At 39.9% G+C, this 25241-nt stretch overlaps 1 protein-coding gene across 1 annotated transcript in view; it reads left to right on the top strand.

Annotated features, from left to right (window-relative positions):
• Nucleotides 1–15550: 15550 nt before the first annotated feature.
• FGF2 (fibroblast growth factor 2) overlaps nt 15551–25241 on the top strand; it is a 66927-nt gene continuing 57236 nt past the window's right edge. Inside the window, exon 1 of the mRNA XM_073237072.1 lies at nt 15551–16360. Within this exon, the coding sequence (XP_073093173.1) occupies nt 16183–16360 (178 nt within the window). The 5' untranslated portion in view covers nt 15551–16182. The remainder of the gene's footprint in view (nt 16361–25241) is intronic.

Here is a 25241-nt window from a genome sequence, read left to right as displayed (position 1 = left end):
CAAGTGCATATGCCTCCTTTAGCCCCACACATTGACCAATCCATAACTCCCACAGGGAGAGTTGTGAAGGTCTGGTATGCTAGACCAGGACAGAACCACATTCCTGCCACTGTCTTATCACAGGACCACTCTCTTGCATGCATCCTTCCTGATGGACAGGATTCACCTATGCTGGTGTCATTAAAACATGTGTCTTATCGCTCTTAAGATTATTCTCTTCTACAGTCCTTGTGAATTGGGTCTACCTCCTAGCCACAGCTGCTGCCTGCTGAGTGTGCACAGAGCTCCCTACTGGCTCAGCTGCTGGCCTCCTGCGGAATGGGCAAGCTATGGACTTAATCTGAGTAGGACTATGAACCCAGCTGGATCCTCAGGCTTGAGGATTGTCATGATTTCATTGCTATCTGTATCATAATTCCTACTGTTATTATATAGTCTGGTTGCAGTACTCCATTTATCTCACACGGGACATTGCAGATTATTGGGGGCACATAGATTGTAAAGTGAGAATTCAGGTTCCCACTTCTTTCATGGTTGCTTTAAGATAACAGGTTTATTTTTTTCCCTCCTAGTTTTTGCACATTAAAACAAAACAAAACAACAGTGCCTTGAATTGAGGGTCAGGATGCCCTTTTAAACTAGCATCAAAATAAGAACAGATGGACAATGAATTTGGAATTACTGTCATCTGAGCCGATAAGCCAGAAGATAGAAAATAACAGGGTCTTCCTGTAAAGGGCTATCTTTGTAATGTATTTATTATTAACAATCTGAGTGAAATCAATAAAAGAAAGGCTGAGCTCATCCTTTGACTTGATAGCTCTTCTTGTGTAACTCTTAGTATAGTGTTGAGCTAATTAAAAAATACAGACCATATGAATAAACCTAAGTACTTCTAGTATCCCTCTCTTTAAAAGGTAAAAGAACAAGTATTTGTGGTTATTCAATGGCCCTCAGGGAAGCCCAAAGATAATTTAAGAGTAAAGGACATCATGAAGTTTTAATTTTTCTGAATTTAGAGTTGATCTTGGAGAATAAACATCAGTCTATGTGAGGAGACTGGTCACTTGATAAATATTGCCACATTGATACCTGAAAACAGTGAATGACTGTAGCTTGGCTATCTCTTCAGTTAAACAATACAATATTTAAAAATAAAATTGCCAAATATAATTAATCCTTGGTTATTTCAGGAACTTCTGTGTGTCTGTTGTTTGTTTATATATTTTTAATCAAAGATGCAAAGTCAACATAAAGCACAGACCATTCTCATGAGATCAGAAACTACCAACTGGGCATGGAGGGTAAATAACAGCGCTTGTGGAGATAAAGTAGAGTGGCCCCCTCTATTATATCACAGCTGATGGTCATAATGATGACCCAAAACTCAGTAAGATTATTTTTGATATACTAGATTTTAGAACACAGTAGTTTATGCATTTTAGTGGGATTTCATAGGGAAACGGGTTTAGTGTAGTTTCATTAAAAAATGATTAACCTTTAGAATTTCATAGTCATTGACCACACCCAGGCATGATGTTATGAGGAGTTTGGTTTTCAAAAACAACTTCTAAAAGTGAAATTAATGCACAGTTTATTAAAAAGAATGTGTCTATATTTGTTCAGGCCCTGCTTAGTGCCACTAGGCCCAAGGATACAGCATGTTTCAAGAAAAAAAATTCCTCTTTTAAGGGATCTTGTATTCTGTTGGACTGAGGGGACTGATAATAAATAAGAAAACAAATAAAATTTTAGATAATACTTTTTATGTGATATTGAGTAGCCAGAGGTGATTTTTATACAATAAAACTAATTTAACAACCTCAAATCATCAGTACTAGCATTTTAATGTATCTCATTACAATGCTACAATAATTTTTCCTCCATCTGACCAGCTCATGAAGCCTCCAGATCACCTTGTCTTTCACAATACACCATTAATATATTTTTTTCTTTCAACGTTATTGGAGAGAAATTTCATTTTTATTTCCATATGCATTTCTTTAGTTTTCCTAAGATATAATTCACATTTCCTAAGATGAAATTCACCATTAAAAAAATTTTTTATTTTGATATCATTAATATACAATTACTTGAATAACATTATGGTTACTAGACTCCCCTCATTATCAAGACCCCCCATATACCCCATTACAGTCACTGTCCACCAGTGTAGTAAGATGCTAACCCCCTACATTATGTGTGCTACTCGTATTGCTCCTTTTTTCTCCTTATCCCTTCCTTCCCACCCATCATCCCCAGTCCCTTTCCCTTTGGTAACTGTTAGTCCATTCTTGGGTTCTGTGAGTCTGCTGCTGTTTTGTTCCTTCAGTTTTTTCTTTGTTGTTACACTCCACAGATGAGTCAAATTATTTGATACATCTCTTTCTCTACCTGGCTTATTTCAATGAGCATAATACACTCTAACTCCATCCATGTTGTTGCAAATGTTAGGGTTTGTTTTCTTCTTATAGCCAAATAATAATCCATTGTGTATATGTACCACATCTTCTTTATCCATTCATCTACTGATGGACACTTAGGTTGCTTCCATTGCTTGGTTATTATAAATAGTACTGCGATAAACATAAGAGTGCATATGTCTTTTTCAAACTGGGCTGCTGCATTCTTAGGGTAAATTCCTAGGAGTGGAACTCCTGGGTCAAATGGTATTTCTATTTTGAGTTTTTTGAGGAACCTCCATACTGCTTTCCACAATGGTTGGACTAGTTTACATTCCCACCAGCAGTGTAGGAGGGTTCCCCTTTCTCCACATCCTTGCCAACATTTGTTGTTGTTTGTCTTTTGGATGTTGGCCATTCTTACTGGTGTGAGGTGATATCTCACTGTGGTTTTAATTTGCATTTCCCTGATAATTAGCAATGTAGAGCATCTTTTCATGGATCTGTTGACCATCTGAATTTCTTCTTTGGAGAATTCTCTGTTCAGCTCCTCTGACCATTTTTTAATTGGCTTATTTCCTTTGGTTTGTTGAGGTACATGAGCTCTTTATATAATTTGGATGTCAACCCCTTATCAGATATGTCATTTATGAATGTATTCTCGATACTGTAGGATGTCTTTTTGTTCTGCTGATGGTATCCTTTGCTGTACAGAAGCTTTTTAGTTTGATATAGTCCCAATTGTTCATTTTTGCTTTTGTTTCCCTTGCCTTGGGAGATATGTTCATGAAGAAGTTGGTCATGTTTATGTCCAAGAGATTTTTACCTATATTTTTTTCTAACAGTTTTACGGTCTCATGACTTATATTCAGCTCTTTGATCCATTTTGAGTTTAGTTTGTGTACGGGGTTTGACAATAATCCAGTTTCATTCTTTTACATGTTGCTGCCCAGTTTTGCCCACACCAGCTGTTGAAGAGGCTGTCATTTCCCCATTGTATGTCCATGGCTCCTTTATCGTATATTAATTGACCATATATGTTCGGGATTATATCTGGACTCTCTATTCTGTTCCACTGGTCTATGGGTCTGTTCTTGTGCCAGTACTAAATTGTCTTGATTACTGTGGCTTTGTAGTAGAGCTTGAAGTCAGGGAGCATAATTCCCCCTGTTTTATTCTTCCTTCTCAGGATTGCTTTGGCTATTCATGGTCTTTTGTGGATCCATATGAATTTTAGAACTATTTGCTCTAGTTCATTGAAGAATGCTGGAGGTATTTTGATAGGGATTGCATTGAATCTGTAGATTGCTTTAGGCAGGATGGCCATTTTGACAATATTAATTCTTCCTAGCCAAGAGCATGGGATGAATTTCCATTTATTAGTGTCCTCTTTAATTTCTCTTAAGAGTGTTCTGTAGTTTTCAGCATATAGTTCTTTCACTTCCTTGGTTAGGTTTATTCCTAAGTATTTTATTCTTTTTGATGCAATTGTGAATGGAATTGTTTTCCTGATTTCTCTTTCTGCTAGTTCATTGTTAGTGGAAAGGAATGCAACAGATTTCTGTGTATTAATATTGTATCCTGCAACTTTGCTGAATTCAGATATTAGATCTAGTAGTTTTGGAGTGGATTCTTTAGGGTTTTTAATGTACAGTATCATGTCATCTGCAAACAGTGACAGTTTGACTTCTTCCTTGCCAATCTGGATGCCTTTTATTTCTTTGTGTTGTCTGATTGCCATGGCTAGGACCTCCAGAACTATGTTGAATAAAAGTGGGGAGAGTGGGCATCATTGTCTTGTTCCCAGTCTTAAAGGAAAAGCTTTCAGCTTCTCTCTGTTAAGTATAATGTTGGCTGTGGGTTTGTCATATATGGCCTTTGTTATGTTGAGGTATTTGCCCTCTATATGCATTTTGTTGAGAGTTTCTATCATAAATGGATGTTGTATTTTGTCAAAAGCTTTTTCAGCATCTATGGAGATGATCATGTGGTTTTTGTCCTTTTTGTTGATGTAGTAGATGATGTTGATGGATTTTCGAATGTTGTACCATCTTTTCATTACTGGGATGAATCCCACTTGATCATGATGGATGATCTTTTTTATGTATTTTTGAATTCAGTTTGCTAATATTTTGTTGAGAATTTTTGCATCTATGTTCATTAGGGATATTGGTCCATAATTTTCTTTTTTTGTGGTATATTTGCCTGTTTTTGGTATTAGAGTGATGTTGGCCTCATAGAATGAGTTTGGGAGTATTTCCTCCTCTTCTATTTTTTGGAAAACTTTAAGGAGAATGGGTATTAGGTCTTCACTAAATGTTTGATAAAATTCAGCAAGGAAACCATCTGGTCCAGTGATTTTGTTCTTAGGTAGTTTTTTGATTACCAAATCAATTTCTTTGCTGGTAAGTGGTCTATTCAGATTTTCTGTTTCTTCTTGGGTCAACCTTGGAAGGTTCTATTTTTCTAGAAAGTTGTCCATTTCTTCTAGGTTATCCATTTTGTTACTATATAATTTTTCATAATATTCTCTCATAATTCTTTGTATTTCTGTGTTGTCTGTAATTATTTTTCCTTTCTCATTTCTGATTCTGTTTATGTGTGTAGATTCTCTTTTTTTCTTGATAAGTCTGGCTAGGGATTTATCTATTTTGTTTATTTTCTCAAAGAACCAGCTCCTGCTTTCATTGATTCTTCCTATTGTTTTATTCTTCTCAATTTTATTTATTTCTGCTTTATTATGTCCCTCCTTCTACTTACTTTGGGCCTCATTTGTTCTTCCTTTTCTAGTTCCATTAATTGTGAGTTTAGACTGTTCATTTGGGATTGTTCTTCTTTCCTGATGTTGGCCTGTATTGCAATATATTTTCCTCTTAGCACAAACTTCTCTACGTCCCACAGATTTTGTGTTGTTGAATTATCATTGTTATTTGTCTCCATATATTGCTTAATCTCTGTTTTTATTTGGTCATTGATCCATTGATTATTTAGGAGCATGTTATTAAGCCTCCATGTGTTTGTGGGGTTTTTCATTTTCTTTGTGTAATTAATATCTAGTTTCATGCCTTTGTGGTCTGAGAAGCTGGATGGTACAATTTCAATCTTTTTAAATTTACTGAGGCTCTTTTTGTGGCCTAGCCTACGATCTATTCTTGAAAATGTTCCATGCACACTTGAGAAGAATGTGTATCCTGTTCCTTTTAGATGCACTGCTCTGTATATGTCCGTTATGTCCATCTGTGCTAATACATTGTTCAGTGCCTCCATCTCTTTACTTATTTTTTTTGTCTGATTGATGTGTCCTTTGGAGCAAGTGGTGTGTTGAAGTCTCCTAAAATGAATGCATTGCATTCTATTTCCCCCTTTAATTTGTTAGTATTTGTTTCACATATGTAGGTGATCCTGTGTTGGGTGCATAGATATTTATAATAGTTATATCCTCTTTTTGGACTGATCCCTTTATCATTATGTAATGTCCTTCTTTATCTCTTGTTACTTTCTTTGTTTTGAAGTCTATTTTGTCTGATAAAAGTACTGCAACTCCTGCTTTCTTCTCACTATTAGTTGCATGAAATATCTTTTTCCATCCCTTTACTTTCAGTCTGTGAATGTCTTTGGGTTTGAAGTGAGTCTCTTGTCGGCAGCATATAGATGGGTCTTGTTTTTTTGTCCATTCAGTAACTCTATGTCTTTTGATTGGTGCATTCAGACCATTTACATTTAGGGTGATTATCGATAGGTATGCACTTATTGCCATTGCAGGCTTTAGATTCGTGATTACCAAAGGTTCAAGGGTAATTCCTTTACTATCTAACAGTCTAATTTTACTCACTTCGTGTGCTATTAAAAACACAATCTAAAGGTTCTTCTTTTTTTTTCTCCTTTTTCTTACCCCTCCATTCTTTGTATGTTATGAATCTTATTCTGTGCTCTTTGTCTATCCCTTGGGTAACATCTATTTAGCCTTAGGAATACTTCCATCTATAGGAGTCCCTCCAAAATGCACTGTAGAGGTGGTTTGTGGGAGGTAAATTCTCTCAACTTTTTCTTATGTGAAAATTGTTTAATCTTTCCTTCAAATTTAAATGATAACCTTGGCAGGTATAGTATTCTTGGTTCAAGGCCCTTCTGTTTCACTGCATTAAATATATTATGCCACTCCCTTCTGGCATGTAAGATTTCTGTTGAGAATTCTGATGGTATCCTGACAGTTTTTCCTTTGTATGTGATCTTTTTTCTCTCTGTAACTGTTTTTAAAAGTCTGTCTTATCCTTGATCTTTGCCATTTTAATAATTATATGTCTTGATGTTGTCTGACTTGTGTCCCTTGTGTTGGGAGATCTGTGCACCTCCATGGCTTGAGGTACTATCTCCTTCCCCAGATTGGGGAAGTTTTCAGCAATTATCTCCTCAATGACACTTTGTATCCCTTTCTCTCTCTCTTCTTCTTCTGGTACCCATATAATACAAGTATTGTTCTGTTTGGATTGGTCACACAGTTCTCTCAATATTCTTTCCTTCTTAGAGATTCTTTTTTCTCTCTGTGCCTCAGCTTTTTTGTATTCCTCTTCTCTAATTTTTATTCCACTTACCATCTCTTCTACTACATCTAATCTGCTTTTAAATCCCTCCATTGTATGTCTTAATGGTGAATCTCTGACTTAAATTCATTCCTGAGTTCTTGAGTATTTTTCTGTACCTCCATAAGCATGTTTATGATTTTTATTTTGAACTCTCTTTCAGGCAGATTGGTGAGTTCAGTTTCATTTGACCTCTTTTCTTGGGGTTTGTGAGATTTTGGTCTGAACCATGTTCTTTTGATGTTTCATATTTCGGTTTGGTGCCCACTAGTGCCCAGAAGCTCCAGTTTCTGGGGCTGCTCATCCCCTAGAGCGAGGTCGGGGGTCATAGGGAAGCAGAGCTCATGCCTGGGAGGAGGAAAGATCTGTTACCTGATTCCCGTCTGCGATGCCTGTTTCCAGTGTCAGAGCCAGTGGGCCAAGTAGACAGGTGTAAGCCTCTGTGCTTTGTGTCTCTAGCTGTTGTAGGTGGGGCCTCCCTCTGGGTGGCCTGATGCCAACACACTGACTGCCAGTTTGCAAACTGGTGCTGATAGGCTAGGAGAAAGGTGCAGCCAGCTGTGTGTCACAGTGGGGGGCCTTGGAGCTGAGTAGGCAGCCAGGGGGATGGGGCACCTGAAGTTCTCAACCAGCTGGGCAGAGCGCACCCAAACAACCTTGTCCAGCTCTCCCCTTCCCCAGGCAAGCTCCATGCAAACCCCACTCCTTCAGCAGCCCTGTCACTGCTAGGAAGCCTCTCAGACCACCTGCCTGTACCTTCTTTCAGAGTGACTGGGTGTGGATCCCCTCCTCCACAAATGGCCTGAGTCTGTGTCTCAAGCACTCCACCTGTCTGAGCTCCCCAGTGTCCAGAGCACCACACAGTGTAGGTTTCTGCTCCCAAAGCAGACCTCCAGGGCTTGGTGTTCAGTAGTTCTAAGCTTCCACCCCCTCCCCCCACCCATTTCTCTTCCTCCTGCTGGTGAGCTGGGGTGGGGGAAGGGCTTGGGTCCTGCTGAATTAAGGCTTTCATAGGTTACCCTGTTTCAGGAGGTCTACTCTGTTCGTCAGGTCTGTATGCAGTCTGGTTCAGCCTTCTTTCTTGTTGCTGTTTTAGGTTTAGTTGTATCAATCAACTACATTTTCGAACTATTTGTGGTTTTGGGAGGAATTCTCAATCTCACCTGTCATGCCACCATCTTGAATCCAAATCCTGAAATTCACCATTTTTAAGTGTACAGTTCTATGCTTTTTTAGTAGATTAACAAAGTTATGCAGCCATCACCACTGCCTAATTCCAGAGCTTTTTTATCACTCCAAAAAAAACCCCAAAACCATTCCATTAGTATTAGTAGTCATTTCCCATTTCTCTCTTCTTCCAGCTCCTGGCAACCGCTAATCTGCTGTGTGTCTCTATGGATTTGCCTATTCTGGACATTTTTATACATGAAATCACACAGTATGAGGGTTTTTCTATCTGGCTTTTTTCACTTACAGTAATGTTTCAAGGTCACCTATATGTTAGTGTGGATCAGTACTTTATAGCCAAATAATATTTGGTTGTGTCCACTTTTTGGTTATTATGAATACTTCTATGAACATTTTTTGACATGTTTTTGTGTGAACATGTGTTTCATTTCTCTTCTTTATATACATAGGAATGGGATTACTAGGTCATATGTTGACTCTAACTTTTTGAGGAATTGTCAGATTGTTTTCTACATCAGCTACACCATTTTGTGTTCCCACCAGCAAAGTATGGAGGTTAAAATTATTCTACATCCTTACAATAACTTGTTATTTTCTGTGAAGTGATATCTCACTGTGGTTTGGGTTTACATCTTCCTAATCACTAATTATGTTGAACATGTTTTCATGTACTTTTTGGCTATTTTTATAGCTTCTTGGAGAAATGTCTGTTCAAATACTTTGCTCATTTGAAATTGGGTTACTTATCTCTTTATTGTTGTGTTGCAGGAGTTCTTTATATATTTCAGAGACTAGACTCTCATTATATGTACAATTTGCAAATATTTTCTCCCATTTTCTGGGTTCTCTTCATTTTCTCAATAGTGTGACTTGATGCACAAAAGTTTTTAATTTGAATGAAGCACAATTTATCTATTGTCTCTTGTTGCTTACTTCTTTAATGTCATATTTAAGAAACAATGTCTAACCCAAGGTCACAAAGATTTACATCTATGTTTTCTTCTAAGAGTTTTATAGTTTCACTCTTACCTTGAAGTCTATGATCTACATTGAGTTAATTTTCTTATGTGCTGTAAGGGGTTCAAATTCATTGTTTTTCATGTGAATATCCAGTTGTCCCAGTACTGGTTGGTGGAAAGACTATTCTTTCCTTGTTAAATGCTCAACACCCTTGATGAAAATAAGTTGATCATAAATGTCACAGTTTATTTCTTGACTCTATTCTATTCCACTGATCTTTGATCGATCTATATGTTTACCTTAATTCTAGTACCACACTGTCTTGTAAATGTGGTTTAGTAGAAAGTTTTGATATCAAGTCTTTCAGCTTTGTCCTTGTTCAAGATTGTTTTAGCTCTTTTGGATCCTTTGCATGGTCATACCATTTTAGGATCAATTTGTCAATTTCTTTGAAAAAGGAAGTTGAAATTTCAACAGAGAATGCATTAAATCTGTAGATCAATTTACATACCATCATAATATTAAGTGTGCCAATCTACAAACATGGATGTCTATTTATTTATATCTCCTTTAAATTCTTTCAAACAATGTTTTGTAGTTTTCAGTATACAAGTCTTAAACGACTTTGGTTAAATTTATACCTAAATATTTTATTCCTTTGGATGCTATTGAGAATGAAATTGTTTTAATTTCATTTTTGGCTTAGTTCTTTGCTAATGTAAAGAAATACAACCGACTTTAGCATATTGATTTTGTATCCTGTAATCTTGCTGAACTCATTTATTAGCTCTGATAGTTGTATGTGTGTGTGTGTGTGTGTGTGTGTGTGTGTGTGTGTGTTATGTATTTTTTAGGGTTTTCTATGTATAAGATCATGCCATCAGCAAACAGAGAGTTTTAGGTTTTCCTTTGCATCCTGTATGACTTTTATTCCATTTCTTGCCCAACTGCCCTTGCTAGAACCTTTACTTATACTGTTGAGGGGTGAGAGTGAACACCCTTGTTTTGTTCCTGATCTTAGAAGGAAAGTTTTCCATTTTTTACCATTTTAAGTATCATGTTAGTTGTGGGTTTTTTTGTAAATGCTCTTAATCAAATTGAGGAAGTTTCCTTTTATTCCTAGTTTGATGAGTGTTTTTATAATGAAAGGGTATTGGATTTTATCAAATACTTTAAAAATGTCTACTGAGATTTTTTTTTAACCATTACTCTATTAATAAGGTGTTTTACTTATTAGTAAAACAAGGTCAGTATTTTATTAGTAAAATAGGTAAGTATTGACTGACTTTTCTATGTTTAACCAACATTGTATTCCTGGAATAATTTCCACTTGGACATGATGTATAGTCCTTTTTGTATGTTCCTATATTCTGTTTGTTAGGAATTTGTCAAGGATTTTGCATCTATATTCATAAGGGATATTGGTCTATAGTTTTGTTATTCTTGTGATGTCTTTGTCTGGTTTTGGTGTCCATGTAATACTAGCTTCTTGAATGAGTTAGGAAGTGTTACCTCCTCTTCTACTTTTTTGAAAAAATTTCTGAATAAGTGGTATTAACTCTCTTAACATTTGGTAAAATTCACCAGTGAAGCTAATTGGTCTTGAGCTTTTCTTTGTGGGAGGTTTTTCAGAATTTGACATGTGTTTTTGATTATGAGTGATACTGAAATTTTAAGAAGTACTGTTTTGGTGGCAACTTATATAATCAATCAGATACATCTGAAGTTTTAATCCTTGTATTGACCTTTCAATCATTGCATGCATCAGTTTCACAATGTCTTGCATGTAATAAGCTTATGCAGGTATCCCCTACCTTTTAAAAGTTTGAGTTATGGCCACTTTACTGTTACAAAAGGCTTATATTAGTACCAGTTTTCACTAACTGAAGGAAATCCAAAGAGGATTTTCACTTTATGAAAAAGAGTGAAAAGTAAGACTAGCATTCAGCCTTTGTTTTGCAGGGAGCTCTCATAGAGGCAGTGCACATCCCGAGCAGTGAGAGTGGCACAGCTAAGCTCCTTTCTGGGAACTCATCATCTCATCATTAAGCCACCATAGCTTTGGACTGTGTCTGTGAGCTTCTGTGCTTTTTCTCTCTCAATGTATTTTGTGCATCTGTTAGCAAGATGTGTCCTAAGGAATTAGAACACCCTGAGACATGATATTTATTGGGGTCTGAGAACAATCCAAAAATTTTCCATGTAAATTAATGATAATTGCTTTTTCACTTTACACCATTTTGACTTATGAACATTTTGATAGGAATGCTCTATTTTGGGATAGCAAGGGAAACCTGTAATACCTTTTAACATCTGGAAGGGCAAGTTTCTTCTCATTAATTTCATTATTTTAAAGGAAAGTTTTTAAAAAAAGGTAACATTGTGACTTTTATGCAGACAGAAAGTAATATAAACATTTATATCTCATCAGATAGTTTATATTACTTCATTAATTAATGAGAAACCAGTAAAATGTGACAACAGGTTTGGAAGAAAATTCAAGCAGAAGGAAGGCTGAAGTGAATTTACAAATGGATGCAAAAACTGGCTTATTCCATAGGTAAAGAAAGTATATTTACCAGAGTTCTTCAGAGAAAAGAACCAATAGGATATATATACAGATAAATGTAAGACAATATTTATCATAGGAATTGGTGTATGTGGTCATGGGAGGTTCAGACATTCCACAATCTTCCATTTGCCAAAAAAAAAAAGTTGGTTGTTTAACTTATTCTCAGTCTGCAAGCCTGAGAACCAAGGGAACCCCTGGCAGGACTGCTGGTCTGAGGCTGCAGACCCGAGAATCAGCAAGTGGCTGGTCTCACTCCCGGAGTCTGAAGACCACAGAACCAGGAATTTTGATGTCTGAAGGCTAGGAGAAGATGGATATTCCAGTTTAAGAAGAGAATGTGAACTCACCCTTCCTTCACCTTTTTGTTCTATTCAGGCCTTCAGTGAATGGCAACAGCCACCTGCATTGGTGAGAGCAAGCCTTCTTTCACTCAGCTTACTGATTCAAATGTTAATCTTTTCTGGAAATACCCACAGAGACACACCCAGAAATAATATTTTACCAGCTATGTGGACATACCTTAGCCCAGTCAAGTTGACAAAAAGTTAACAATCAGAGGAAGGCAATCAATGTCCTCCCAGTTGACATAATTCATTTGCATGTTATTGGTTATTGTACCAGTCTTCTAGGACTGTCATAACAAAACACCAAAGACTCGGTGGTGTAAATAACAGAAATTTATCTTTCATAGTTCTGGAGGCCTGAAGTCCAAGATGAAAGTACTGGCAAGGCTGATTTCTGGTGAGGTCCCTTTCTTTGACTTGCAGATGGCAGCCTTCTTGCTGTGGCCTTTCCTCTTGCATGCATGCTCTTGGTGCCTCTCCTTTTTATAAGGACATCAATTCTATGGGCTTAGGACCCTACTCTTATGACCTCATCAACCTTAATTACCTCCTCCTAAAAGACCCTGTTTCTAAGTATGGTCACATTGGAGGTTAGAGCTTCAACACAGAAATTTGTCAATTCAGTCCATGACAGTTATCTATATACAACTCAGAAGAATTGTACAGTTGCTCAAAGACAATGAAAGGTACCCTATGGAATCCAGTACCTACACAATGTCTAATTTTCCACTGAAGATATTTAGTAATCTTTTTCATCCATTTAAAAATCTTTCACACTGTTTTCCCTATAATTAAAAATGTATTTGCTATTCTCATATGTTATTTATCCAAATAAATGTTACAATATTTAACCAGATTTAATAAAGTTTAAACTAGAATTGTTTAAAATTTTTAAACTTGGTTGGAGGAATTTTACCCTGTTATTTTACTATATGTTTCTATCCAAGAGCATTTGAAGTTTTGTTTTTTAAAGCTCTCATTAAATCTGTGTACTTTTCATTGTTTAGACTCTGCATAATTCTTATTAATACCAAGTAATTTATCTTGGTATTGTGAGGGAAATTCCTCTTTCCTTTATAGTTTCTAAATAGTTATCACTGGAACTTAATGTTTTTTGTTTTTTTTGGATTTTGTATTAAGATATTATTGATATACACTCTTATGAAGGTTTCACATGAAAAAACAATGTGGTTACTACATTTACCCATATTATCAAGTCCCCACCCATACCCCATTGCAGTCACTGTCCATCAGTGTAGTATGAAGGCACAGATTCACTGTTTGTCTTCTCTATGCTACACTGTTTTCCCATACAGTGTGCTACACTGGTTTCCCATACCATGTGTACTAAACATAATACCCTTTGATCCCCATCTCCCTCCCTCCCAACCTGCCCTCCCACACCCCTTCCCTTTGGTAACCACTAGTCCTTTCTTAGACTCTGTAAGTCTGCTGCTATTTCGTTCCTTCAGTTTTGCTTCATTGTTATACTCCACAAATGAGGGAAATCATTTGGCACTTGTCTTTCTCCACCTGGCTTATTTCACGGAGCATAATATCCTCCAGCTCCATCCATGTTGTTGCAAATGGTAGGAAATGTTTCTTTCTTATGGCTGAATAGTATTCCATTGTGTATATGTACCACATCTTCTTTATCCATTCATCTGCTGATAGACACTTAGGTTGCTTCTGTATCTTGGCTATTGTAAATAGTGCTGCAATAAACATAGGGGTGCATATGTCTTTTTGAATCTGAGAAGTTGTATTCTTTGGGTAAATTCCTAGGAGTGGGATTCCTGGGTCAAATGGTATTTCTATTTTTAGTTTTTGAGGAACTGGAGCCTAATGGCTTTTAAAAGTAATGAGTTTTCATCCATCATCTTACAAAAATCTATTGTTTCCAGTTATTTTTTTCAAAATTATCTTTTTTTTATATTCATACTTATAGTTGGTTAAATTGAAAAAGTAATTTGAATGATCATGGTTCAGCTGAGAGCAAATTGATTGCATTTAAGAATATGACTGTGTGTACAGTGTGTATTGGGAGGGGCTGGCTAGGAACTTGAGACATTTTAATGATGTCTTCTTGGAAGGAACACTGTCTTAAAGGCCATAGAGTCTCAGAGCTGGATTAATCATTTCCTGGTTTTGTAAGAAACTAGGAAGACAAGGGGTTATTGTACAGGGAAAGGAGCTCCCAAAGATCTGTGGTCCATTAGCGTACAAATTACTTAACTGTGTGTAACAATTTCCCAAATTGCTGGATACTAGTGTTAAATAATTTGACTTAGCTTTTTTCCCTTTGTTCTTGGAATACTCAGGGATCTGTGACAGAGTTCAAGGCTTATTTAGATCTATTTTAAACTGTGGCAATCTGATGAATGCTACAGTAGAGTTAAGCATTCCCTAAGATACCTACAGAGATCACCCGGAAGGGAGCTATTTAACAGATTTTCAACGCAGATAAGACATGTCCATTTTGGAAAGAGATGTCAGAGAACATACACAAGCCCAAAGAAGAACATACCTGGTTCAAAAAGCTCCAAAGAATTGATTCATGCTCCTATTTAACATATTCGACATGCATTTAAACCCATCTTGGAGACTTACGGACAAATGCACTTAGGATCTTTTGAAACAGAGCATGTTCCTAATTAGAGGAATTCTGTATTTTCACCTCTTCTGAGAAGCTGTCCCTAACTCCTGCTACCCCCAAGCTTAATTATACCTTGTCTGAAATCTCACACTTCATTTTACTCTTAGTTGGCCTTGACACCTCCTGGTATTGCTCCTGGTGTTGCTCATGCTCTCCATCCTAAATGTCTCCCTCATTGTGTGAGAAGACCCTGTGTAAGTTATTACCCACTATACTTACTGGAATGCTTTGCACATAGTGCAAAGGCCCTCAGTATATGAAGTTTTCTAGACAGATATTTTGTTAATTTGTAGTATCTATAGTCTACTATAGTCTATATATATGGACTACTATATAAATAGTCTACTATAAATTACCAAAATGCAATTAATTTCCATTTTGTAGTTTGGGATTTTTCAGAAAATTACCCTCCCCCCAAGAAATCCCTAACAATTTGGGGTGAGCGACAGTTTAGGAATTACATTAGCAGTTCTATCACGATAAGGATCTGAGGCGCATCTTCATCTTTCCACGTTGTCTAATTCAAGTTAGGTTGGTAAAAGAAAACCTTTTCGTTTTAGCAACCCAATCCGCTCACCTCCTGCGGCCTCTTTCCTTTTGTTGGTAAACTACTTCAGCCTTCAGTTTTAACGGTTTATGCCCCGCGAGTAGATAACGTTCAAAACCTATTCTGACACACAATCGTCCCCGGCTTCCGATTCCTCTACTTGGGGATGGAAATAGTTTCTCCCTTGTGAAACACTGGCAAGGAAAATGAAGGGGGAGAAAGTTGCATTTAAACTTTGAAAAGTTGAGTAACGGATGGTTGCACGGCAAAAGCTCCGCAGTGTGGAGAAAGACTAAACGTGGTTCGGGCCGCGAGGGGTTGGGCTGGGCGCCTTCTGGGGAACGGGCTGGGGTCGAGCCCCTAGGGCTGCGGAGGCCCGGGACGCAGCCGCCCTGCAGCCCCCGCCCCGAGCTGTGGTCGCGCGCTTGCGTGCTACGGTCGAAGCGCCCGACCCAGAGGCCGGCCCCAGAAAACACCGAGCGAGGAGGGGGCGGCGCGCAGGAAGGGAGGAGAGCCGGGGGCGTGGGTGGGTGGGTGTTGGGGGCTGGAGATGTAGATGCGACGTCGCGGTCGGCCGGTGGCAGACCGGCGGACACGGTCCCGCGGTGGCACCCGGACCCTGGGCGCCGCAGCCTGGGGACGAGGCCCTTTCGAGAGCCGCAGCCGCGGAGGGAGTCAGCCCTGAACACCAGCTCCCCGGCCTCCCGGCTCCCTACGCTGCAGAGCCGGCGCGGAGGGCAGCGGCCGAGCGGCTCGAGCGGCGCGAGACTGGGGGCCAGCGGGCGCGGCCGCGCGCCGCGGGGCGGGAGGCTGGGGGGCCGGGGCCGGGGCCGCTCCCCGGAGCGGCTCGGAGGCCGGGGCCGGGGCCGGGGCTCGGCGGCTCCGCGCGCCGCTGCAGGGGCTCGGGGAACCCGGCAGGGACCCGGCGGGGCCATGGCAGCCGGGAGCATCACCACGCTGCCCGCGCTGCCGGAGGACGGCGGCAGCGGCGCCTTCCCGCCCGGCCACTTCAAGGACCCGAAGCGTCTGTACTGCAAAAACGGGGGCTTCTTCCTGCGCATCCACCCTGACGGCCGCGTGGACGGGGTCCGGGAGAAGAGCGACCCTCACAGTGAGTGCCGGCCCCCCCCCCGGGGTTGTCTCTCCGACCCTGCCATCCCACCCTCCGCTCCGACCCTAGAGGGACCTGTGGTTTCTCGCCGCGCGGCCCGCGGCGGATTCAGGTTCACCACTCGCGCCCTTCGCTGCCGAGCTGCGGTGTCGGGTTTGACGCTCCCCCGGCTTTGGGATGTGCCAGTTTCCCCTGGTAAACCAGTGAGTGCCCTGGGCCCGGAGCCGCAGGGCTCCCCGGCCTTTCCTGCGGGTGCCCTTCGCGCAGACAACCTGTCGCGTCGGGGATGCCCGGCGGCGGAGGAGAGCTGAGCCGCCCGCCGAGGCGCCCCCGCGCCCCCAAGCCGAAGCGCAGACCCCCTGCAAAGGCAGGAGGGACCGCAGCCGAATTAAACATTCTTTATTGGAAAATTCTCCTTCCAGAATCATGCCCTTAAATACCGATTCGGTAGGATCCGAGGCAGCTGGCATACTGCTGCCACCCACCCACATCTATTTTTTTTCCGAATTGCTGAAACAGCAAGCAAACAACATAACTTTGTTAATTAAGTGCAACAGACCTTTGTTTCAGTAGTGAAAAGAACTGCAAAAAGTTTAATCTGCCATCTGCATTTGTTAGTTTTGGACCCGGAGTGACACTTAGACCTTAAAAACCCCTTTCCCATCCTTAAAGTGGGGATAATACCTACCTTGCATCAGGTTTGAGGATGAAGCGAAAATTTACATAAAGTGTGCAGAGGACTTAGTTTACTGGTTTACACTTATGTGTTTTGTAAAACGTAATCTGTGGTTAGAGAAATAACGCTGGCCAAAGTCACTGGTTCTCAAACTAGGGGCGCATTAGAGTCACCTGGAGGTTTGTTATAACCCATTGCTGAACCTTACTTTCTGGAGTTTCTGATTTCTTAGGTGTGGAGTGGGGCCTGGTAATTTGCATTTCTAACAAGTTTCCAGGTGATGCAGACCTGGGACCACATTTTGCGACCCAATGGTCTAGAGAAAAGAGGAAGGAAAGGGCCATAAGATGGGCTGATGGAAACTGGAGAAGAAGGATCAGAATGTATTTCAACTGTCATCCTTGTAAGTGTAGGTAAAAGTCATTTTTAAACGCCGTGTTCTGGCCTCTGTTCTTTTATGGGTTTCAGGTGGATTTTTCTGAGCTTCTATTTGCCTGAGAAAAGACTTCGGCATCCAGATCTGCAGGCTCCTGTAGTTATGTCTTTATTTGACAATGCTAATGGAAGGTCATTCAGTCTGGAATGACGCCTAGGAAGAGGAAAATCTCAGCAACCTTACTGGAGTTGACAAAGGATGGGACTGAAACCCACATTCCACTAGTCTAAGACATCAATTATTCTCATTTTATTTGTGCTCCCTTCTTGTATCCTTTCTATTAGTTGGATCTTTATTAATTCCAAAATAGCAACAAGGAAAAGATGCAGGTCTTTTAGTTTTGTTCAGGCCTGCCATAGTTTAAAAATTTTATCAACTGTGGAGAAAATGAAGGTTCCTATGGCCAGAATTCTCACCTGGCCAGCACTGGTTGGCTTGCTCACTACACACATGTGGGCAATACGTTGTTATTGACTCTATATAAAGAGCTCTGCCCAGTGCTCTGGGCTGCATGGCCGCAGGGCTGCAGGAGAGCAGAGGATGGAGTGGTGGCAGTGCCAAGGACAGAGACTGAGATGGCTGTGGGAGCTGAGAGGGCCGGAGGCAGAGACTGGCTTGCTGCCTGCAGACTAGCTCTGAGTGGACAGGATTCTAGTGATTGACCTGCCACGTGGGAATAAAGTTGGGTGTAAATCCTTTCACCCCAAGAACATTCCATTGTCATTTTTTCAGTCTCATTGACTCCATAGTGAACTTGTCCGGGGCTGAAACCCATTGGCAAGACATAACCACTTACATTTTCCACCAAAACTGAAAAGATACTTATAACCGAATATGTGGGCTAGTGCTATTTCTCTATTTGGGCAACTTGAATAGGTTTCACAAAATTATCTTTGTGTTGGAAGTTTGTTCTGCAGGCTAGCTCAGCTGATTAGGGCAAGTGTGTATATGTCTTGTATGTCTTAATTAGTTTTGTTTTTTTCTGGTGACCCAAAACTTTGTGATAAAAAGGAGTATGTTCTATGACTAGAAGACAGAAGAACTTTCCTCCATATTAAGTTCACATTGGGCTTCCCTTACTACTCTTTTTTTTCCCCCCACCCAAACACTTCATTGGTTGCCGAATCATTTTTTTTCTTTGAAGCTTTTGATAACCTGTTACCTTTAGAATAAAACTAGTGAGTGAGGATAATTCTGTATTGATTGCCATGCTTTTAAAAACAGCTGTTAACTTTTTTGTTCCAGTAGTGGGTTTGACTGTCATTTTTGTAATCTTATTTTAATTCAGTGGTTCTCAAATAGAGGTGATTTTGCTCCCAGGAAACATTTGGCAATGCCTGGAGACATAAGGTTGTCATACCTGGAAGAGTGCTCCTGGCATCTAGTAGCCAGAGGCCAAGGTGCTAGCAGTTAAATGTCCTATGGTGCACAGGATACCTCCCTAATCCCCTGGCAAAAAATTCTGACCCCAAATATTAATATTGCTAATGGTAAGAAACCCTGCCGACTTGATAACTAGCTAAAGACAAGATGTTAAAAGCAATGAGTAGGATGCTCATCCCGATTTGTGGAGAGTACTGATATTTAAAAAATACCTTTTACCAGGCAATAGATCGACAAGACTACAAGCCTAAAAACAATGAATTCAGACCACTTAAGTGGAGCCTAACCTGGACATAAGGTCAAATACAGTGTATTTTTGCAGCATGTCAGAGGTGTGCTTAGTTGACCATACTAGGAGGAGAATGATGGGAAAGATGCAGGAAAAAGGTGAGCAAGGACACGATGTAGTATCTCAGCTACATCCCCTCCATTCCCCCAAACAAAACCGAACAGCAAACATGGAGGTAAAAAAAAAAAAAAAGGCAGAGTTAATAGTTGCCACAATTTTCCACTGATATACAGCTCAGTTATCTGGACATATTTGAAAAGTTAAAACACCCGTTGGCCCCATTCCTCAAGCTGTTTTGTCTGCTTGACCTGAAAATCTATCATTGGGGTTTTAACCCTTTAGCACTAACACTTTCTGTCCAGATGTCTTCTAAAATGCAAATACAGCTGTCCATTGAACAACACGGGTTTGAACTGTGCAGGTCCACTCACACACTTTTCAGTAAACATAGGGGAAAAAATTTTGGAGTTTTGTGGCAATTTGAAGAAACATTTTTTTCTCTAGGTTACTTTATTGTAAGAATACAGTATATAATAGGTGTACAAAATGTGTGTTAATTGACTTACCAGTAAGGCTTCGGGTCAGCAGTGGCTATCAGTAGTTAAGTTTCTGGAGAGTCAGAAGATATACATGGATTTCCCACTGTGAGTGGGTGGACGCCCCAACCCCTGCTTGGTGCAAGGGTTAACTGTATGTCCTGAAAGACAGAGTTCAGTTACCGGATTTTAACATTTAGTGTGCATTAAATTGTGAGTGCAATTTCTTCCCCAAAAGCTGACTACAGGATTGGCTTTTAGGGAGGGATGCTTTGAGTATTGTGGCATAAATGGAGGTGCTGATTACGGGGGATGTGACGGGGGTCCTGGAGAGGGGACAAGGCAGGAAGGACAAAGCAGAAGTGAAAGGGAAGGTGGGAGAAGATGACCGAACACCAGTGTTTCCAGCTTCCTGGAGTTGCTGAAGACCACCTTTGCTTCAACACCTGGGTATTCTCTTATTTTCACTGGAAAGGGCCCACTGTCCTTCACTTTTCTCAGAGCTCTGGAATAACCTTCATTTGACACAAGAGTCATGATAAAAGCAGTGTGTGGTGACAGAGTCTGTGCTTGTCTGACATGTGTGCTGCATACCCACCTCCTTTAGGTGTCCTGGCTATTTTGACAGGCCTCTTTCAAATGTCCATGGGCATGTGTAACATTAAGTATACACTCTAAAGTAGTGAACCATGGAAAAACATTCAGAAGAGAGAACATTTTATCCTAAGCAGCACGTACAGCATGTGGTGCAGCATAGTAAGTGAAATGTATGCTGCTTATGTACATTTCAGCATGAAATTTGTTCCAGATGCTCTCATTTAGGAAAAACTGAAGGTAGTTGGAAGTGCCAGATCTACCCTTGGACTTCTCCTAGCAGGTGACTGCCTGTTAGCCACACTTGTCTGCTTTCAGTGGACACAGACTGGGAGAGGCTGAGGGACCTGCCTGCTCCCACTGGCGCAGGATGGGGTCCTGGTCTGCCTGCTCCCTGTGACCTTTGCCAGGGCACATTCTCCGTGCAGTTCCAGTCATAAAAAATATGGACTTTTGAAGTTCAGTGGGAGGCTTCAGACCTTTTATTCACCAGTCCATTTTGTAGAAGAGGATAATGAGGTTTAGAAAGGAACCGATGGCCTAAGCTCACCTGCTTTAATCATCCTGAATGAGCTGCTTGCCTACCTGGCTTCTTGCCTTCCATTCCTGCCCTCTCCCAGCCTCATTTCTCTCTCTTGTTCGGTCATGGAGAGCACCCTTCTGGGTCCCCCTTTGTAGGCTTCCTGCCTTTCAAAGTACTGACACAGCCCTCTGAGGATTTCTGACTAGTTCACAGGTTGCCACGGGTTGTATCGCTGGCATATTTGATAAAGCCACCTTCCTTCTCTTCCTTTCTGACATGGAACTAGAGATTGAATGATACTAGATTCTCTCCCCCGACCTTTTTGTGGTAATATATGGCAAGTGGATCTCACTAATTGGCCTTAAAAAACACGGTATTTACTATGAAGCTATTTGTGTGCAGTAAACAAATGAAAAAAGAATCTAATAGCTCATTTAATTGTGGAAGTCATGTAGTCCATACAACAGTGAAAGGACAATCAGTGTGTCAGGTATTCCCACACCTCAGGAGCCCTTTAAGATGAGTTTGATGCCAAGTGACTTCAGCCTAGGAAAGGCAGTCTACCCTGTGACACACCCTGAGGGCTTTTCTTATGTTTATAAATGGCTATTATGTAATTAGACTGACAATAGTATAACAACTGGGTTCTAAGTGTTCTCATTTGATTTATGATACCATGTTAAATGGATGGCCATGATTTTTAAGTTAAATTTGAAAATAAAATGTTGAAGATGTAATAAAACAGGAGCCATATTTTTTTCATTATACCTTATAATTATAAAAGTGATTTCATCTATACGTTGATTCTCAGAAATCATCTGTGGTATCAGCAAAGGTGATTTAAGGTGTCACATTTTCTGAGTCATTATTCTCAAACCATAAGATGTCTGTACAACAGGATAGTAACTGCACACGTGCCACAGCCTTTGCTTGGTCTTCCAGTTCCAGTGTCTGTTAATTTCCCAAACACCCTGTTAGGGCCCCTTTGTGCTGTGGCACACATCCGTAAGAAGTTGGCCGTGGAATGAGAGTCTCTGTGAACTGCAGCAAGGCACATCAGCAGGCACTCTAGGGGCACAAACCTTAACCTTGTTACCATCTTCTGTCCAAACAAGCGTGTTTCGTTCTGCTTTGTTACTGAGCTTGCCATTTTTTCCATTCCAAAATTAGGGATCTGGTCTCCTTCCTAAATTGTATGGTGTCAGTGCTCTCAGTAAATGTTTAGTGCTTAGTTGTTTGCAAAGTTATTTGGAATAACAGTTACCAATGTAGAATTTCTGTTGTATCATTCGGAAATGTAGTTGTGGCACCATGATGTTGTATCCATTGTACATCCTTCTCTGTGGCCATCTAACTCTCCCTCTCAGCTAGGCTGTTCATAGCCATGGGAACTCAGGAGAGGATCAGAAGAAAAATGGTGACTCCTGGGGAATTGCATCCATTGGGCCGTTGACTTCAGCTCTTAGAAGCCAGACTAGTCCAATTCTCAATTCTTGGGTATTTTCAGTTGAAGAAATGTGGAGGACCTGGTGGCAGCAGAACCTATACTCAGTGTTTAATTCATGTCTTATCCCAGCTGTCTTCTGTCACTCTGCCTGCAGAGGATGACTTTTGAGTTGACGAGTATATTCTAAATGCTTGCAGAAATCTGTAGAGTGTGTCTATGTTTGTATTTGTATTTTCAAAGGGCTACTTATTTACCCATATTCATTTACCCTCCAAATTGAATTATCCCATAGAATTCTATAGTTAAAGGTTCACAGATTTTTGAGACATTTTGGAGATAAAAAAATGAATATGTGAATATTAGATGTTATGTTCCTGGTATATACAGCAATGGCCCATGAGTAGTTGAACTGTTGAAAGTAATTTTCCTAGTTTAATTTAAAATTAAGCTACACATTAATTTATAATTAAGTAATAATTCAAATTACTCAAGAAGTTTTCCTGTTTTTTTTTTAAAGGAAATTTGTATGGAGTAGTAATGATCTGGCTAGATTCTATTAGTGGATTATTATATGTACATAATTTAGACACTTTGAGAAGGTGCTGGAACCTTAAAGCAGGAACCATGACTTCATATAAATAACCATCATAAAAGCTTAGTACCTTTTACTAAGGTTGTGCTCACTAAATGTCAGCTGTTGATGAAAGCATTCTGTATGGACCTTCCTGCAGAGTAACTACTCATGGGCCATTTGCTGTATAAAGCTTGGCTGAGGTTTATAGTTTTCTTGGTGTAATAACATGTACATTTAGACACTTGGTCCATCTTATAATTTAATGAAGATACTATGTGTAACAAAGTTCTATTTGGAAATTGGAAATTTTAGAGGCTGGCTATTAGCATTTCTTAGGGTAATCTATAGAAAGATGAATCATTTTTCGGGATAGTCAGAACTTTCCTTAGGAATTCTCTTTTCTTTAAAAAACATATAAGATGTTTATCATGTACTGTGTATTTGGTATATTATAATCCTCAGGTATGCTGTGCATTTTTTGTTCATTCTTCATGAACAGTATCCTGGAACCTGTGCTCTCTTCTGCTACTACATCTCTTTTTCTCTTTTTCACCCTGGATTGTGCTCCCAGTATCCTGCTGAAATCATTCTGGGCCCCAGCAACCTTCCAATTCAGTCCTGAAGCCTTATCCAATTTGTCACCCTATTTATGACATTTAACCCTATTTTTCGCCTCTGTCTTGAGAATTTCTTGGCTTCTGTTACACCACACCAACCTCATTTCCCTCTCACCCGTCCAACTGTCTTTTCTTCTGATCTTGCCTTCTTTTGTTTTTTTGCTTTTGGACTTCTGTTTTCATTTTCCCAAAGGCTCTGTTTTTGGCCCTCTGCCCTGCTTTCTGTGTACTCCTATTCCTCGAGCCGATCTTTTGTAATCTCTGTCTCTGATCCCTCCTCTGTGTTAGTGCTGTTTCCCACTGCTTGAAGGACAGATGTGCTGCCATAGCCTCAATTCAACAAGCGTGAAACTAGCATTTACTCAAACGAGTACCCCTTCTACCAAATTTCTGTTTGTAGAGAAATTATTCTTCTGATCTTCAAAGCTAGACACCTTGGAGTCTTCCCTGCAACAATGGTTTTTCTTTGCCCTGTCTCTTGATTTCCCCTGTCCTTCATTTACGTAGGACTAGATCCTGACTTTCCTTCTCAGGTACAAGCTAACTGCTGAGACTGACTGACCAATTTACCAGCCCTGATGCTGCCAGTGCTCTTGGCTTTAATTTTAGTCTCTCTATTCTGACAGAACCATTGTAGTTACAATGACTGGCCTTTCCTTCTGTGATCCTTGTCTTTGGAAAAGCAACTCTTCTTTCACACTCTCCTCCCATTCCCTCCTTTCCCTGGAAAAGTCTCTTAAGACCCAGCTCAGCAGTCTTCTCCTTTGTGAAACTTACCCCTACCTTCCCAGGGGCAAGTAATTGCTTCTCTGTCTGTTTTTCCCATAGTTCTTGGTACATATTCTACAGAATTTAATGATTTTTATTGTAATTAATTGCTTATGTGTTTGTCTCCTGCACTGGGACAATGAGCTTCCTGTAGGCAAAGACTGGGTCAGATTTTCTCTGATGTCCTCACACACAGTGGCCACTTAAAGAATGTTTGTTAAGTTCAACATGTACCCAATAAATTAGTCAAGCTTCTGACTTCCTTTCTGACCTCCTTCTCACATCCTCCTCCTCCTCTTACCCTTTAATTAGGCTGTTTCCCTGATGGAAAGTCTTCTCAATCTTTTCACCTTATCCCAGTTCTAATCATTCGTCAGACCCCGTTTCTTTCACCTCATCCAGTATCCATCTTTCCTTGTCCGCATGCTATCTAAAAGTTCTAATAGCTTGGTGTGTTTTAATTTCATGTCCCTCAATTTTATTGGAGATTCCTAGTGGTAAGGATTTTTTTCTTTAAATTCAGCCAACATCACCTGGTAGTCCTTTACACTCACTTCTACTCTGAGGGTCTGAGACTTAACTACTCTCATCCTGGGGTCCCATTGGCTCCATTGCTGAATGAATGACCAGGCTGAGGCCCATGAAGAAGTTCAATCTGTAATTGTCATGTGAGCTAGAAATGTAAATAAACAAGCATAGATACTTCAGTATGAGGCATGTAAAATGGATGAGTTGAATGTAACGTCACTACTTTTTTCTTCTGACACCCATCACAGTAATTCAAAGGAGGCAAAAAGAGCAGAACATAGTCATTTGTTAGGATTACTTTTTATTGTGGAAGATTTTCTTTAAAGCTTTTGAATAACCTAACAGTTTTTCTAGCTAATTCCAGAATGTTATAATCCTTATATTAGGGAATGCAGATCGGAGAATTCATACTTGAATCAAATACTGTAATCCTTAAATCTCTCTCAATTTAAAAAAAACAGTAAGTCATTTTATGAATTAGGATTAAGAACTGTCTTGTACCATTGTTAG

The sequence above is a fragment of the Manis javanica genome, chromosome 5 (assembly GCF_040802235.1).
Source record: "Manis javanica isolate MJ-LG chromosome 5, MJ_LKY, whole genome shotgun sequence".
NCBI classification, from domain to species: domain Eukaryota; kingdom Metazoa; phylum Chordata; class Mammalia; order Pholidota; family Manidae; genus Manis; species Manis javanica.
This window is presented reverse-complemented; position numbering and strand designations above follow the sequence as displayed.